This window comes from Arvicola amphibius, chromosome 6, assembly GCF_903992535.2.
Source record: "Arvicola amphibius chromosome 6, mArvAmp1.2, whole genome shotgun sequence".
Lineage (NCBI taxonomy): Eukaryota > Metazoa > Chordata > Mammalia > Rodentia > Cricetidae > Arvicola > Arvicola amphibius.
In genome coordinates, this window is record NC_052052.2 from 79,834,231 (window position 1) to 79,852,597 (window position 18,367).

General features: G+C 40.9%; 1 protein-coding gene across 3 annotated transcripts in view; it reads left to right on the top strand.

Moving 5' to 3' along the window:
* The window catches only part of Astn2 (astrotactin 2), a 980,272-nt gene that overhangs the window by 128,180 nt on the left and 833,725 nt on the right, over positions 1-18,367 (top strand). For all 3 annotated transcript variants that reach the window (XM_038333150.1, XM_038333151.2, XM_038333152.2), the window contains exon 2: positions 3,965-4,152. In XM_038333150.1, the coding sequence (XP_038189078.1) occupies positions 3,965-4,152 (188 nt within the window). The remainder of the gene's footprint in view (positions 1-3,964; positions 4,153-18,367) is intronic.

The following is an 18,367-nucleotide window of genomic DNA, read 5'->3' on the forward strand; positions in this document are numbered from 1 at the left end:
ATATCTTCCCAGCCCTGAAGAACATCAGTGTCTGCCCTCAACTGTGCCTATGCTCCTCTGTGTGGAGTTTTGGTCTCCAAGCTTGGGCAGGCTCCTTTTGACTTTGAGTTCCCAACAGGTATTTATTCTTCATTTAATTCCCTGATGAGACTTAACATCCTGAATTATATTTTTACTAAATTTACCAACTTACTATGGATATGCATAAGTGTATTTATATACGCATATGTAAATATATATTTACTTATACACTAAAGATGCAGTAATTATTTCCTGAAAACTTATGATATGCCAAGTACTTTGCAAAGTGCTTGAGAAATGACAGGACATAAGGCAAACAAGGTCTCTGCTCTCCTGGAGAGACAGAGAATAAACACATATTCAAGTAAATAACTGTGAGAAATTTATAATAATCACAAGTGCTATCAGAAGTTTTTGTGAAGAAAGCATATAAGAGATTGAATGTGCTTAGGGAGGAGTCCTTCAGCCTGAGTGCTCAGGCACAACTTCACAGAGCTGGTGGCATTTGGATTGGGGGATTAATACTGAGAAGAAACCAATTTTTCAGCTTTGGGAGGAGAGTTGCAGGAAGATTGGACAGAAAATGCTTATTACCTGATACAAGAAGCAGCTAACACATTTAACAGATATATTAAGGCGTATAGGGCTATAGTTCATGGTGAAGGGCATTCAGTACGGAAGGGATAAGTCAGATAATTCAGAATCTCAGAGGACATTCATGTATGTAGGTCATGGCACAGAGCTGGGAGACAGCAGACTACAGAGAACTTTTGTTGCTAACAGATTCTGAACTCCTAGCAGGCATTTCATTTATCTCCTTATTCTGAGCTGCTAAGTAGCCTGAAAGTGTTTCAGACCATGATAAGTTACATTGAATGAATGAAGTAGTGAGGGAATGAATGAGTAGCATGAATTTTTGCTTCCACTAAAGTAGTTTTCATTTTGCAGCTTCCTGCTTCTTCTCCTATTGCCCCAACAATAGTGTAAGTCCGGAGCTATCTTCTGTGATTCAATATTTACTGTGTTTCACACACTGTTATTATCATTTAACATTTACTGTCTGCTGACTGTGCACTCATTGCTGTAGCAAACAAAGAGCTCAATCTAGTTTTGTTCATGGGCTAATTTAGTCAAGGAAAAGGAGATGCTGCAAGTGCAGTTGGCATTGTAGAAATTGTGTTGACTGGAAATCCACTGGGTCCAGCTGAGAACAGCTTCACCAGTGGCCTTAAATGAGACACTAACCATCTGTAACCCTCTGTTGCCTAATAAACATGAGCGGGAAAAGTCTCATCCATGGTGATTTTACAGCTCCAGGAGATGGGTACTCAGATTCCCACCAGTATCCCAGGGCTTGTTCTGCATGTCTAAACCAGACTGTATCAGCTACATATCTACTGCTTTGGTGATTTAGACCCTTCAGTGCTGGGTTAGCCTCAGTTCCCTGAATCTCTAGTTCTGGGCTTTGATGCACTTAGCAAAACAAGTGAAGTGATAAGCAAGACCATTTATTATAATGCCTCCATCTTACTGTGGTTTCTGCCAGAAAAGACTGCTAGTGTCCCAGGTCCTGAGTTTGAAACATAGGTTAGTAGCAGAATAGATCACCCCAGTCCCAGCACAGTGAAATTACTGAGAAAGACTCAGTGAGTATCTTCTACTTAAGTACCACAATAGCTCTCAGGCCTCTTTGGGGTTTATGGCTCGAAGAGTTGACTAGCTTCTGTGATTACTTCTATCTCTGCTTCATATCTGGCTAATCCTTCAAGCAGTCCAAGACCATGCACTTGGAATAATAATTCATCATTAATAATCATTCTGGTTATTGTGTCTTTTCTTTGCAATGAGGGAGGAGACCCTGGAAATATTTAGAATTGGATGTTCAGTACTATGAGATGATTTGTGTTGTATTTTGTGGTTGAGAATAGACAGAAAAGGAAGTGGGGAGGTGGAGGTAACCAAGATAGGAAGTATTTGTAGGAAGCCATGAAATAAGAGGATAATGCCCCAATCTAAATGGATGGATAGGGGGACTAAGAGAGCAGGCATGTCAGCTATATTATGAAGGATTCTGCAACAGAGCGGAACACTGAAGAGAACACCATCAAGGATATCACTAGCCTTGTTTCACAACAAGTGACTGGATTAGATCCCATCCATATTAATAATTATTATGGGTATAAATCAATAATTAATTTAAAAAATCATAACTAACTTTCTTCATAGCCCTTACTAAGTGCCAGGCATTCCTCCCTAAGGATGTTTGATTGCTTACCTTAAGAAAATAAAGTCTTTTGGGACTGGAGTACATGAGAAAATTCCTTAGGATTTGTCTGAGCCAAGGAGACATTTCAGTGCCTCCAGATGAGCAGAGGGCTGCAATTGTGCTATGAGAAGAGACAACTGCATAAGAGAGAGCTTGGATTAGGCCTGTATCACCAGTCCTGCTCTCTTTGTGAAAATGCACATGATACCTTTGGGTTTTGTAGGGGTCATGTTCAAAGGTCACCTCTGTGACTGTAGTGGACCAAATTTCTAAGCCTCAGATACTACTAAGACTCAATGTTTTCTTTGGACACTACTATGGCCATCTGGCTCCCAGTGTAATTCTGACTTGACTGCAGACCTGGTAATTCTCCCAGAATCGCATCTCCTTTCTCCTATATTCATAGATGCACTCATAGGCTTTGTTCTTTTGAGATGTTTCCCGTAATGCTTTGCTTTAGTAGAAGGCACTAAGGAAATAATTTATAATCTACAAGCAAATCTATTTTTGAAAGCTCTTCTGCCACCCTTGTTACCTAATAAGAGACTATGGTGGTGATATAATATTAAATAAAATTACTATTCACATGATATTTTAAAAAGTATTTATAAACAGATAAAAGCACAGAGTTAGGATCTTCAAATTAGGATATTGGATTTAATAAATTACTAGAAAATATTAATTTCCTTCCAGCTACATGACATCAGTGGAGTTATGTAATGAATCTGATGTGTGTGTGTGTGTGTGTGTTTGTTTGTGGTGTGTGTGTTCATGCATATATCTGCATATGTAAGTGAATACCAGAAGTCAACATTGGGTGTCTTCCTCAATCAATCTTCAGCTTATATTCTTTTTAGAGAGAGCCTCTCTCTGACTCTGGAACTTACTGACATAGCTTTTCTGTCTCAGTAGTGAATTCCAGGGACCTAAGTCTCTCTACTTTGAAGCTCTGGAGTTACATAAACATGCTACTACACTTGAAAAATTTACGAGGGGTTCCGGAGTATTAACAGTCAGATCCTCATGTTTGCATGAGAGAGGCTTAACTGACAGAGCCACCACCAATCTCCTTCAATTGTTTTTAAGCAGTAGAGGCATCTGCGGCAAAGTTCTCTTGATTCGGAACATGTAACATACATTTCTCAAAATGGAGTTGTGCTCATCAGCCCTTGAGAAAAGCTTAGAATAGCACATTTGTCTGGCCCTTCCCTGAACAGATTTGACCCTCGTTGCCACAGCTGAATCATAAGCTCTCTTGGGTATTTCCAACTCTGAGTTTCTACCCTGATGACTTCCAGATAAGTGTCTGTGAAAATCATACATAAAGATGTGCTATTTTACAACATTAGAAAACTGTAACACTTTTTATCCATTTGTTTAGTTTTATTCTACTCTGGGAGAAGAGTTACTTTATCATACATGAGGTCTTGGAAAAAGTGCAGCAGACACACCAAGATCAAGTGGTAGCTCCAGTCCTGTGTTTCACGAGGAGTATCTTGACCACAGTTTCCCATCTAAAAATGAAAGTCATGACTCCTGGATGCTAGGTGGTTTATAGAAAAAATATCTTGACATAATAATTGGCTTCTGAGTTCATGGCTGTGTGAAGTAGCTTTGCCCCCAAAGCACAGAAGCCTGGCATGTCGCTCACCCACAGCTTTCGGTCTTGTTTTGCAGAGATGTCTGGCACAGCGGCGGACATTTCTCTGGTGCACTGGAGGCAGCAGTGGCTAGAGAATGGCACACTGTACTTCCATGTCTCCATGAGCAGTTCGGGGCAGCTGGCCCAGGCCACAGCTCCCACACTCCAGGGGCCCTCAGAGATCGTCGAGGAACAGATGCATATCCTGCACATTTCTGTGATGGTGAGTAAGTGAGCATGGCATGCGGGCGGGGACAGAAAGGAGTATGTGATTGTCTACAGATGGAAGAATTGGAGTATGCCCGTAAGAGAACAGTGTGATCCTCAGCATGTCAGGTGACTTTTGCGGTGTCACTGGACTGACACAATCACATCCATCATCCATAAGTTGTGAAAAAGTAATTGTGCTTCAGAGGAGAAAATAAAGGGTATCCGACTCTGGCCTTTTGGCTGACATGTCTGGGAATAGCTGTTTAACATCTATCACATGCTTGTCTTGCCTGGCTGAGGGCTGGGGTCCTGTGCTCCTATATACAATCAGTGTCTCCAAGAATTACTAAGCATACAAAGTTGGAACAAAACTGGAAGAGGAGGATGCCTTTTCCCATGTGTCCTGATATGGCAAGAGCTTTAAGGATACACCTATTACAAGGTAGAATTAAGGCATGGGCTAGATGTAGCCAGTACAGCACGCAGGATGGTGCCACCATTCCTCTAACATTCTAATTGCTGAGTACTCTGGAAGAGGGGAGAAAAAATAAACTTACTCAGTTTGCCATAACCTGCAAGCAATGCCATAGCACTCGAGTATTAAGACCAGCTCTGAGTCCTGTGGGCTCTATTATCTTTCAATTGGAGACGTCCTTGTATATCTCCCACTTGTCCAGCACTGTGTTGTACACATTTATGAAAATTGCCTCATTGTAGTAAATCAAGAATGCATAAAGCACAGCACATCGCCTGCATATTAGAAGTGAGATTGGGAGCACAGAGAGGCAAAGGCATCTTCTAAGTCTGTCAAATGGCATAACTGTGTCAATCTCTTGTCTCCTCTGAGGAGGCTGCTGCTATCAACTGAGCAATCTTCTAGTAATAGTTTCTTTAAAAAGTTAGTATTCAAGGTGTGTGTGTGTGTGTGTGTGTGTGTGTGTGTGTGTGTGTGGGTACCAAAAGTTAGCACCTACTCCATCTCTCTCCACATTATTTCCAGAGCCACAGTGTCTCACTGAGTCTGGAGCTCACTGGTTTGCTCTACTAGCTTACCAGAAACCTCTGAAATTCTTCAGTCCCTGGCTCCCGGTGCTGGACTAGAGATGTATGCTACCCGACCTAGCTTTTTCATATGAAGTCTTGGCTACAAACTCAGGATTCTGTGCTTGTAAAGCAAGCACTCTACCCACTGCATCCCATGTTCTGACCTATGATGTGTGGTTTTGTACCATGCAGAGAAATGCAGCAACGGACATATCCAGGTGGGCTTGGGGTGACGTCTGCTGATCACAATGCCAGTTACCCCCAATATTACACTCTTACAAGCCAGTCTTAAGCTATTTCATCCACTTAACCTTTGGAATGGATCCAGTAAACAGAAATAGGAAATGATATCCCAAATTTATGTAAAGACAAAAACGGAGCTCAGAAAGATGAGCGATCTGAATAAATGTCACTTTGTACTCCTTTAGTTAGTTCTTTCTTCCATCAAGAATCACTATTTAGTGAGAATCTACAGTAGACTTCTGATTAGGGCTGAGAGATCGTGGAATTTTTCTCTTTTTGGAAAAACATATGCACACCCCAGCCAGATAGCAATGTTAATTTTGGACCTAACGAGTGCTCATCACGTGGAAGAACAAATCAAGGCCTTTGTGTTATTCGTGGAATGTGTGTGGTAGACTTTTTCCATAGATATATATTTAGCAAATGATGCAGCCACATGCCAACCCAAGTAAGTGCCTGCACGCTAATTTTGGGGTGCAAATTTGTAAACACCATTTCTGTGTGCTTGCTCAGTTCCCTATGGGCTTTGAAGTACCATCTAATGTTAAGAGGGTGGGGAGCATGACTGCTCTTCTGCCTGTAATGTTTGGGTACGAGACTCAGCTTCAATTAATATTTATTAAGTACTTTCCATCTTGGGCCATAACATTTACTTACATATGTTTTTCCTATAACCCAGTAACCTATATCACATTATCTCAATTATAAATGAGCCCCAAATGTATCTTTTCTGACTCCAGGCCTAGTGCTGGTTCCAGTAAATCAGTCTCCCCAGGATCATATCTCTTACCTTGTTTCTTTGCTCAGCAAATTCAGTTTTCATCTAACTCAACGTGCACCAGATGTCATTGAAATTTCCTGCAGGATTTACCGACAGAGGAGGAAATGGAGAGGCTGACATACTCTATGCACCAAACACACACAGCTTGTGAGTCCACATATCAGGAATAGATTATTTCCTGTCTCCTTCTTTCCCCAAGGGCAACTTAAGTCTTTGAGACACTGGACCAAAAGGTGGCTGTTGCTGGAAGGTGACCTCTCAAACATGGGGCCACTGTGGGGATATTACCAACTCCAGAGCCGGCCATGATGTTTGATTTCCCCACTATCCTCTCTGGGTGTTTCCATACAAAGTGTTTAATTCACCTGTCCTTGTTTTGTCATGTATGGAATAGAGACTGCACTAATATGCCCACCTCCACCAAGCTCTTGAATCAGGAAATCTTGCATCTGAGCCATATAAGGGCATCCGTTTTTGTTACTGTTACTTTTTGTTCAATTGAAAAGGTAAGATTTGTTCTAATTTACTATACTCTCCTACTTTATGAATGGGAAAATTGAAGTCTACATTAGACTCATCATCGCCTATAATTCCCTGAACAGTCGGGCCTTAAAAGCCATGGTCTCTATTCTTCTTCTCATGGCTGCTCACAACTCGGCAAGAACACAAAGAGAAGCATTTGCTTTTGTGACCATTGAGAATGGATTTCAAGATGACTGGGATCTGTCTTCTCATCTTTAAGAAGATAAATCTGAGACTCAGCAAACTGATTTGCTCATGACTGTGTGGTGTGGAGGCAGTTCTGTGACCATGCTTCTGCTAAAGTCTGGCTCCTGCCTCATGGTTCCTGCATGAGCCATGGTTTCCATCCTTGGTAACACTTGAAGATGGTTTGGAAGAAGACCAATGTCATGCAATAAATTCTCCAAGAAGGATGCGTGGAGGCGGGATTTCACAATTTGAGTCTCCTTCCTTCATCATGAAGGAAAATTGCTTCCTTCTACCTGTAACCTTCTACAGTCCATGGCCATGTAGGTGGAGCCAAATGCTCCTTGGACTTCTTACATCCTGACTTGAACAGCTCACTAATCCATGAATTGTTGACCATCTGATTATCTGTATCCCCAAAAATGGTACAATAAATATGTTCTCAGTGAAGCTAGGTCAGAGAGAGAGAGAGAGAGAGAGAGAGAGAGAGAGAGAGAGAGAGAAGACTTCATCTCATCCTCCTACACTAGCTTTAGCTGCTGTAAGCCTAAGCCATGCACAAAGCTAAATGCCCAGAGAAAGGAGGTTTGGAATTCAGCTGAGCTGGCTCTGAATTTAACTTCCCTTCCTCTGCCCTCTTTCTCTTCCTCTTCCTTTTACCTTGACTGAGTCCCTGAACATCGCTCAGACTTAGTTTTCTTATCTATAAAGCCATACTGATCATATCACCCTCGAAGAGTGAGGAGAATATATAAATAGTTCTTAGCATTAGTATGCATGATGTGTAGTGAATCCTCAGAGACAGTGGCTGTAATATTACCACTGCAGCATCGAGTGTTGAACGAGTGTGCAGACACTGCTTGTGTCTCATTTGTGCTGCTCTGTTGCTGATGTGGGGGAATTGTCATCACACCTGACATTTCTTTTGAGTGTTTACTATTTGCTGGGCTGTTCTGCAAATTCTTTTAATATGTGCATCATAACACTGAGTTCTTGCTAGATCTAAAAGTGGGTGATATCTCAAAAAACCTCACAAATGCTAATAAAATTGTTATCTGTTAGACTTTGAGGATGCAAAGGTTAAACAGTAAAAACTAATACTTTATTAAAGTCTCTTTTCTATTTCTTATCTATGTAATATTTTAATATATTGACTACTGTTGACAATTACAAAAAATAGTCCTGCACTAGCTCAAAATAGAGTATAATAAAGGTTTTCTTTGGGGGGTAGACTCTCAGATCAGCAAGCAGTACTCTGCACGAGCAGATCAGCAGGCAGGAACAAGCTGCACTTCCCAGGTTGACACTTGGCGGGGGCAAAGAGGTAGCTCAATTGTGGAAGGATTTTGGCAAAAAAAAAAAAAAAAAAAAAAAAAAAAAAAACTGCTTAGTAGGTAAAATCAAGCGAGGCAGAAGGGAGTGGGAGACCTTTTGGGCCCTGAACCTTTGGGGCTGGTCGCAGTAAGCATGGACTCTGGAACCACGTGGGCGGGCACAACATGTTGTTGATTACAATAAAATAGTCCCACACTAGCTCAAAATGGAGTGTAATAAAAGTTTTTCTATTTCAGGGTAGATCAGCAGTCCTCTGCATGAGTGGGGAACAGGTACCAAATCCTGCACATTCCTACATCTGTGTATATAGTACATGTGGCCATGCCCTGAGTGTGCCAGTTTCTTAAAGGCTATTGGCTAAAGGAGTTCCTACAGCAGACTACCATGTCTCTCCTCTTTGTTGTTAGCTTAAATTTGTTGATACCATGAGTGCATTCCAGAAAATACACCCTCTCATGTGGAATTATTAGGCAGATTAATGGATCTTATGGTTTAGGAGTCAATTCCTAATATGAATGCTGTCTATGTCATTAGCTTTATATCTTTGATCAAATCACTCACTTTTAAAATTGAGACAATATTCCCCACTTCTTAAGACTTTTTCTTAGGAGTCAATTGAGGTCACACTCATAACTGCCCTTTGCAATAAACAGTAATGACGACTGGCATGGGGAATTTTCTCACCAGGCAGTCAAAGGCAGCACTTGTAGCCTTCTGCTTAGTTGCCTCAGAACCTCTAAAAGAAGATGCTGTCATTTTCCCTATGTGCAGATGAGGAACCTGGCAGTTTGTGAGATTTAGAAGCCTGCTCATGTACACCACCAATAAATGTTTATGCTGAGATTCCAATTCCAGTCTGTCCAAATTGAGAGCCTGTGTTCTTGGGCACGATTCTCCATGGCGTAGTGCCTGACAGTCAGTAAGTGTTCAAAAAGCAAAAGCTGTTATTAAAATGTTAGCTGTAGGCATGGTCTATCATGCCTGATATTTATGGAGTATTCACTACGGGTACTCAAAACACTTGATAGAACTTGGAACCTTGTCAGTTTGGGAAAGAGGTGTTGCTCATGCCAACAGTTTATCGATATGAGAAAGAAAGCCAGGGAAAGCTGAGCAATTTGCCTTCAGGTACAGAGTCTTGGCTTGAATCCTGCAGCTCCCTTTTGCATTCTTAGTCAGCACCAACTCTCAGTGTCAGTTACTCTGTTCACTCACTTTAACATCTGCATATGTAAATGAAAACCAAAGAGGTGTGTTTTTAACTGATTTCTTTATTTTCTAGATTGTGATATAGTTATACCATTTCTCCCTCCCTTTACTCCCTTTCAACCCTCCCATAAACTCCTCCTTACTCTCTTTCAGATCCATGGCCTCTTTTTTTATTAATTGTTGTTTCATGAATATATATGTATACTTGCATCTACATATATATTTCTAAATATAACCTGCTCAGTTTGTATGATGTTACTTACTTGTATGTCTTCAGGAATGGCCATTTAATACTACTAACCAATTGTCGTGCTTTTCCCTGAGCAAGAATTATTTCTCTTGTTCTCGGGATTCCTTACTTGACTTGAGTTCTTTGTGAAAGTTTTCTTATTTGGAATGGAAGAGTTCATCTGCTCCAGGTGGCCTTAAGGTTAAATGCAAAATCACCTAGCAGATGTGATCAGAATTTCTTCTTGCTTCTTTGCATTAATCTAGGTGTTGCTTGCCTGTTTGTTTGTTTTTATATTTTGCTGATGCTACTGTTACTATTTTGACATTTCAGGATATATTTGCCTTTGCAATTATCAGATGCTTACAGCAAAAATTGTTACCAGTTGCCATTCACAGGTTTGGACAGATAACTCTGCTCCATATCTCCTTTAAACAAATAGTATCATTTCATTTTGATGTGGCATATCTTGTCTTAAATATTTCCACAGAAGTTACTAAAGAAACTGTTTAAGATCAATATCTTTTATGATGGAGTTTTCTTTTAAAAATATCTTTGGTCTCTTTTGTGACAAATGTTTTCAGAAGAATGATGAAAAGAAGTATATGGTTTGATGTAGAAGAAAAGACCTTTGAAGGCACTTTTCTCTTAGAAAGAGCTCATCACAGGAAATGCTACAGATATGTTCTGTTGAACCCCCACGCGGGAAGCCTAGAAGAGACCAGAACTCCTATCCATGGCAGCACGGACCTTCTTTGGATTTCCTGAAACTTTCACGCAATAAATGGCTCAGTTAGGGTTCAGTGTAACCTTTGTCTGCATGGCTGTATAAGCCAAGGTTGTATGCCCAACCATTAGAATTCTGAGAGGAATAATAGATAAAATGACTATTGCATTTCCTTCAAATTCAGATGATCTATGATTCTCTGATATCATAATATATGAGAAATACTTGAAGACTATAACATGCCCCATAAATCTAAGAAACTGTTATTACCATTCTTAATCAGTAGCTTTATTTGAAGAATCTCTGTTATATTGGAATAGTACTTAATAAAGCTTTCTGTGAATTATGGCTTTAGATCGTTGCTCCAACAAGTGCATTCACTCATTCATAGCATATCACTAATTCCTTCAGTTATTGATGTTAATAATCATGCAATGATAAATAGATGCATTCATGCAGTCCAACAATAAAAATCTTACCAGTTAGGAACAAAAGACAAATTAATAAAGCAGCTTTAAAGGATCTCTCTTTCTCTCTCTCCCTCCTGCCCCCACCCCCATGTGTGTGTGTGTGTATGTGTGTATGTGTGTGTGTATGTGTGTGTGTATGTGTGTGTGTTCAAATAGGCGTGTGAGGTTGCATGAATTCGTGTGAATACACATGCACATAAATGCACCTGGACGTGGAGCCCAGAAGGTGACCTTGATTGTCATCCTCAGGACCTCGAACACAGGGATCTCCACGTCTGGAAGACTGGCTTTAAGTTTGGACCCAGCTAGTACCAGCTATAGGGAGATGCACAAGTCATTTCACAGCTCTGAACTTCTAACTTTATCATTTGCACAACTGAAATGAAATTACAATCATAGTATCCAGTGGAGACAATGGATATGGTAGTATTCAGACTTTGTGCCAGCAATCGAACCCTAAGGGCTCACTGCAACACTGAAGCTGAGAGCACCTTAGGCTTCACAACGCCTGACTCTTCTAGATCATCCAGTTATTTGCTCTACAGATACCCTCCCTCCACTCTCAGGAATTGGAATTTTATTTCTCACATGTGTTAAGTGTGGGGAGCTGTAGGGACTGTGTCTCAACTCTACATGTCATTCTGGAACTTTGTGTGAAGCTGAGCCCCAGTCAGAGACATTTGGTTTACATGGCAGGGAGAATCAGCAAGACAGCTGGTGGGATTCTAGGAAAATGCATAAATGTATCTGATGCTCAGATGTTAGTTTTTTTCACATTCTGTGGGCCAAAACACATCACATGACCAACCACAAAGCCAGTGGCACAGGAAAGAGTTCTCTGTAGGGGATGGATGCACACACAAACAGTGACAGACAGCAACATAATGTAGCCACCCTCATTTTCATGGTCAGAAAGTATGTGTCCTCCCTCTATATGAAGATCTGCAGGTGTTCAGTGCCTGCTATGAGAGGGAAAACCAGTCCCCTAAAACAAGCTCACATATTGGTTCATCAGTCCCCACTGTCAAGTCTGGGAACTGTTCACATATCAGCAAATATAAGTGGGTTCAATAGAAGTGTGTGAGTGTGTGTGTGTGTGTGTGTGTGTGTGTGTGTGTGTGTGTGTGTGTGTGTGTCTGTAATTATAATAAAGAAGAGGTCATGAATTTAGGAGGGTACATGAGAGGAGTCAGGGGAAGAAGCTTGGGCAAAACTGATGTAGATGCAGTGTTTATATATGAATTAGTCAAAAAATAGTTAAGCAACAACAAAAATAAATCCTTATAACAAAGATAGGAAAGAAAAAAAGGAAGTAAGGAGGGCAAGGAGAAATGAAGGAAGGAAAGAAGGAAAAAGGAAAGACAGGAAATAAGGAGGTGGCTACCATGTCTGTTCAGTGAGATGAAGCCTTCTTGAAGTTAATAAAAGCACATTGGAGACCAAAGATGTCAGCTTGAGAAAGGGACCTGCAGACAGTTTCTCTGAAGCCTCTGGAAGAGAAGAGATGTGGGTAGCAAACAGTTCTATGTGAGCGAGGCATAAAAAGACAGAAAAATCCAGACGGGAAAGTAGACAACTGTTGGTACTTACTGAGGAAATGTTCTCTACTGGGGGAGGGGAAACTACCAGAGACAGCGCGTGGTGAAGAGAAACCAAACAGAGAACGGTGATAAGGATGAAGGGAACTGAGGGAAACTGAAAGGAAGAGACAAATCTTTTGACAACGGGTTTAACAGAGAAGCAAGACAAAGAAAAGCACAGAGAGCAAGAAACAGGGAAGAGTAGTGGCGGGAGGACAGTGCAGGGCAGTAATGGGATGAGTGGTGGCTCAGGGGTCAAAGGGAGACCGTGAGGCATTCTGGGTGATGAGGAATGTATATGACTGTTTCTTATAGACCAAGGATGAGAGGAGAAAACATTGGAGAAGCATGTTTGGAGGCAATGTAGTTGCAGGAAGAGAGGGGAATAGGCAATCCATTCAAATGTGTAAAGTCTAGGGGTGGACAGGAGGCTCAAGGGAACTATATGCTTAGTGACTCTCCATACCAGTTCTGTTCTAACCTCTCCCAATTTCTTCTCCTTCAAGATCTGAGGGTTATTGTTATACAGTCTTCCTATAATACCATATGTAACCCCCTCCTTCTTCTCTCTGTGTGTATAAATGCTAAACACTATATATTCTTTTACCCACATGATTTGAGCTAGTCTCCATTAAACACGGTTTCTGAGCTCAGTTTCATGGTACCTTTGCAGTTTCTACCACTCCTTTCTCCCTTCTTTCCTGTGCTCCAAAGGCAGCTTAATGGGAAATAATGTGACCTTGGAGACAGACAACTGTATCTTCAGTTCCTTCCTTTTCTTATTGCCTGCTCTTTGTCATTAGGTGTGGTTCTAATCTCTCTAATGCTCACTCTTGCCTCTCTTGTAAATGAGACCATGGAGAACACATTCTTTCTTGGGCTGAGGGCAGAATAAATTAATAAAATGCTCTTAAAGCATCTTAGCATGGAGCTCAGTGAATCTTTTTCCTTTAGCCTTTAAATTTTCTATTCTTTAAATATCTTCTGAGTTAAGTTGGGCTGGAGTTATTAAGAATATTGACTCGGAAATGCTGCTAGAAGTAATCAACTAGCAAAACAAATGGGGCAGATGGGACAGTTCTTTACAGTAGAACTTCCAATTAATAAATGCAGAAGGAAATAGGGAAACAGAAACCCACTATTAGTAGTTGCCACTGTAATAATTACTGCTGACAAGATCCACCATGTGCATTAAAATAAATGGAGGAACTTTGAGAGCAGGATATTTACAGTCTTAAAGTACAATTGCCATGGATATCATGAATTATTAAAAGTAAGTAGTGACTTTTCTATGGTCAGCTGTGGCTGATACCAATTCTATTTGTTTCTTGAGGCTGCCATAACAAATTGTCACAAACTGAGAGCCAAAACAAAGTAAGTGTGTTCTAAACTGCTTTAGGTGCCAGGAATCTGAAATCATGAGGTGATCAGGACAGTGCTTCTTGCAGGGATTTGCAGGGGACTTTGTCCTTGCTTCAAGCTTACCATGGCTGCTGGTGTTCCTGGGCTTGGAGCTACTTAAATTGAATTTCGTCCTTTATCTTCACTTACTTGTCCCTTCTGGATCTTCTCATTTCTGTGCCTCTCGTGAGCATACATGCCACTGGGGTGAGGGCATTCCTAAGGGTCTCCTCCTTGCAAAGTCCTTAACTAAATCTCCATTGTATTTTGTTTGCTTGCTTGCTTGTTTTTTCAAATAAGATAGCAGCTGTGGTTTCTAGGGATGAGAATGTAGACAGTATCGTCCTGAGCTCCTCTATTCAGTGCACCACATTACTTTATTCAAGTAGTCAAGTTTATCCTGGTCAGTAACAAAACAAGCCAGTAATGTAGACCCTCTGCCATAAAGCATAGGGCATCCTAGCCTGAACCTGAACTACTCTAAAGACAATACAATGTCAGACAAGGCCTCTGAGGGATAGTCTCCAAATCAGTAACTAGTACTATTCCAAACTTTTGTCCACAACACAAAAGATTGGAAGGACTGAGCATCATCACAGATTAAAACTGCCAAAGGAGCCAACACAGTTAAATGCTGCATAGAGTCCCAAATTATAACCCACACCCAGAGTATCAGCTGGAAATTTGATTAATCCTTGTGTTTTGTGTAGTAATACTGTACCATTCCTGATTTCCTAGGTTACTTGATTCTGTGAGAATTTTTTTATTTTGCAGAAGCTTGATGTACACTACATATGGATTATCTCTCTTTACCATAATTTTTGAAGTCACTAGACTATGCTTTGCACTTCAGAGTGAATGTGAACACAAAAGCAATGCTTCTAGGGCTGGAGAGATGGCTCAGTGGGCAAAGCACTTACTGTGTAAGTGTGAGGACCAGAGCCCTAGTGCCTAGAACCCATGGAAAAAACCACAAGGAATATGCACATCTGTAATCTCAGCACTCCTCCTGTGACGTAAGAGGTAGAAATGGGAGAAGTGCAATGATAGAGACACTGGAAGGCCATCTAGACACACATATGCTGCTGAGAACAAGAGACTGTCTCAAAGTGGACGAGGTGACAGCCGAGGTTGTGCTCTGATCTATACACACATACTATGACATGTTTGCATGCCACAATCACATGCACATACACATATCACACACACACACAAACTCTCTCTCTCTCTCACACACACACACACACACACACACACACACACACACACACATTTCCAAGAATGGTTACAATGTTAAGTGACAAGTTGGTGACACTTGAGTTTACAACTGGGTTGGCTGGCAGTGTGTGCATGTGTGTGTAGATCTGACTATTCCTCAGTCTCTGCCCTCCTGTGCTGTAAACTATTTCAGCAGAAGATCTACACTGTGTATCTAGGGAACCTTACCTGGCGGATGTTCCACACAACTATATTTCACTTCACTGGGGCAATCATCCTGTCTGCAGATCCAGTGATACCGTCAAACAATAACCCGATTCAAACTTCTTCTGCTAATATTCCCCAGCTCAAGGGCGTCTTTAATAGCAAAATAATACCTGTTTTTCTTCTTTCCCTCTCTGTTTCTTCCTAATCTCTCCCCAATGAGACATAACATTAATTACAGCAGTTAACTGAAATTCTGTCTCTATTATTTCCTGCCACCTTCTTCATCTTGCCTTCCGCCTCCCCAGTTTCCCTCCTGAATGAAGGAGTGGGATGATCCACAGCAGATGTGGAGTTGTGTTTACCTTTTCCCTGCCTGCCTCCTTGGTGCTGAATTTTGAGTCATATTAAATCTGTATTTTCTCTCTCTCTCTCTCTCTCTCTCTCTCTCTCTCTCTCTCTCTCTCTCTCTCTCTTTCTCTCTCTCTCTCTGTGTGTGTGTGTGTGTGTGTGTGTGTGTGTGTGTGTGTGTGTGATTCTGCTTCATATTCTCACTGTGATTTTGAGCTAATTGTGTTGTTTCCTCTTGTGTGGAAGAAAATCTTATCTGTTTTGGATTAAAATTCAATGAAGGTCATAGCGGCTGGAAAACTTACCAGACTGCTGCAATTAATGTTCATTTGGCTTTGATAAATTGGATCGTTCCTTTCAATAGGACTGGAGTGGATTGCTGAGGCAATAATTCTTCCATTAACTCAATGATTCTGCCTGTGAGGAAGGACCTTGCCCTGCTTTGTTTGTCATCTGTCACTTGAGAGATCTGGGCATATGTCAGAGATGATTTATCCTGATTGCAGTGTCTAGTTGAATCAAAAACACTTAAAGCCACTAATTATTTTGCCTCCTGTAAATTGCATGATTAAACAAATGTAAGGTTGGAGTTGTGGCAGAGAAATTTTGGGGGCTTCAGCATTTGCACCTGTGATTTTGACACTCCTGGAGGTATTTAAGTTCTTTCTGAGAGCTATTAGAAATGAGTCAGCATCTGGGAACAAACAAGCTGCACCTACTACAGGAGTCTATCAAAGAATATGAACATGTATACATTATTTTACTGCATTCTCACAGCAAATCGTCACAGTAGTTTGTTCATTTCACCTTGGAGAGAATTGAAGCCCAGAAATGGTAAATATTTCATCAAATATTAACAACATAGTATTTATTATGAGACACATGTTTTGGTACTCAGTGTCTTTGTGTGGTCCATACTGGTCTAGTTTTAGTAACTAAACATTAAGATTTTTAAAATTTATTAAATTTTACTATTTACAGCTAGTATGTCATAAATTATGGAGCAAAATACTCTTCCTACATTAAAACAATATAAGGTAGGTTGTTTCATATATTAGATAATTTTTAAGTTACCTTGAGTCATTTTACTCTTTGCCATGATAGCTATGCCAGCCTGTAAGGCTTTCTGCTAATGGTGTACGAAAGTTCCTTTTTCACTGAAATAATGTATGATAAACTTGTATGCTTTATGCTAAGCACAGTGGTACACAGAATATTGGAACACTGAAACAGGAGAACCATGAACCAGTTCAAAGCCCATTTGAACTACAAATAGAGAACATTTTGTCTCAGAAACAAAATGACCCACCCAGGCTTGGTAGCATATGCCTATAATCCCTGCACCTTGAAAACTTGTGGTAAGACATGCCTGAGTTCAAGGTATTCTCAGGCCTGATGAGTAAATTAGCAAAATTCTGTAGATGGGTGTCTTAGCTAGGGTTTCTATTGCTGTGAAGAGACACCATGACTACAGACACTTTTACAAAGGAACACATTTAACTGAGGTGGCAACATACACTTTTATAGGTTTAGTCCATTGTCGTCACCGTGGGGAGCATGGCGGTAGGCATGCAGACATGGTGCTGGAGATGGAGCTGCTACATGTTGATATGCAGGCAACAAGATAGACTGAGTATCACACTGAGCAAGGTTCTAACAAAGACACCTTAAAGCCCCCAGTGACACACTTCTCCCAATTAGGCCACACCTACTCCAACAAAGCCACTCTTAATAGTGTCGCTCCCTTTGGGGAGACATTTTCTTTCAAACCATCGCAATAGGTAATGCAAGGTTCATGTGCAGCATGAGCTTATCTTCTTGAGATTCTGAATAGCATGTGGTATAGACTGGATTATAAAGACTCAAAGACTGACACCTTTAGCCTCGGCATGACTACATTTGAAGACAGAGCCCTTAAGAAAGTCTTTTGGGTTAGAGGAAGTCATAATAATGGCATCTGTCTTTGTTGGGGTTTCTATGGTTGCAAAGAGACACCATGACCATAGAATGGACATAAAGGAAAAACATTTAATTAGGGTGGCTTACATATGTAGAGTTTAGTCCATTATTACCATGGTATAACAAGGTAGCATGCAGGCAGACATGGTGTTGAAGAAGTAGCCAAGTGTCCCTCATCTTGACTTGTAGGCAGCCGAAAACAACCTGTCTCATTGGGCATGGCTTGATCATATATGAGACCTCAAGGTCCACCTCCACAGTGGCACACTTCCTCTAACAAGACCATACCTACTCCAATAAGGCCACACCTCCTAATAGTACCACTCCTTTGGGGGACATTTTCTTTCAAACCACCACAGGGTCTTATGGTGTCTTATAAGGGGAGACTGTCACAATGAATGCATACAGAGAAGTTATCTGAATACACAAGAAGTAGAAATCCACTACCCTAGAAACCCAAAGGGTCATAAAGAAACCAATTCATATTGTCTAAGCCATCGCCTTCACTGTTATTTTGTCGAAATATCTTTTCTGGCTAACATAGCACAGAATGAGGGTCATGTTCCTCCATCCTCATCAGTGACCCTGAGAGATGGAAGAAAGAAAAGGAGAGAAGGAACAAAGTCTACGGGAATCAGGGTGAATAGGTAGGTGCCTGGTATATAACTGAAGAGAATATATGGGAAGGTAGGTGGCTGACTGGTCCTGTCATGCACCACATTGTGACCTTTTCTTGGTTTACAGCACTGCATTCAGAGCACTGCATTCA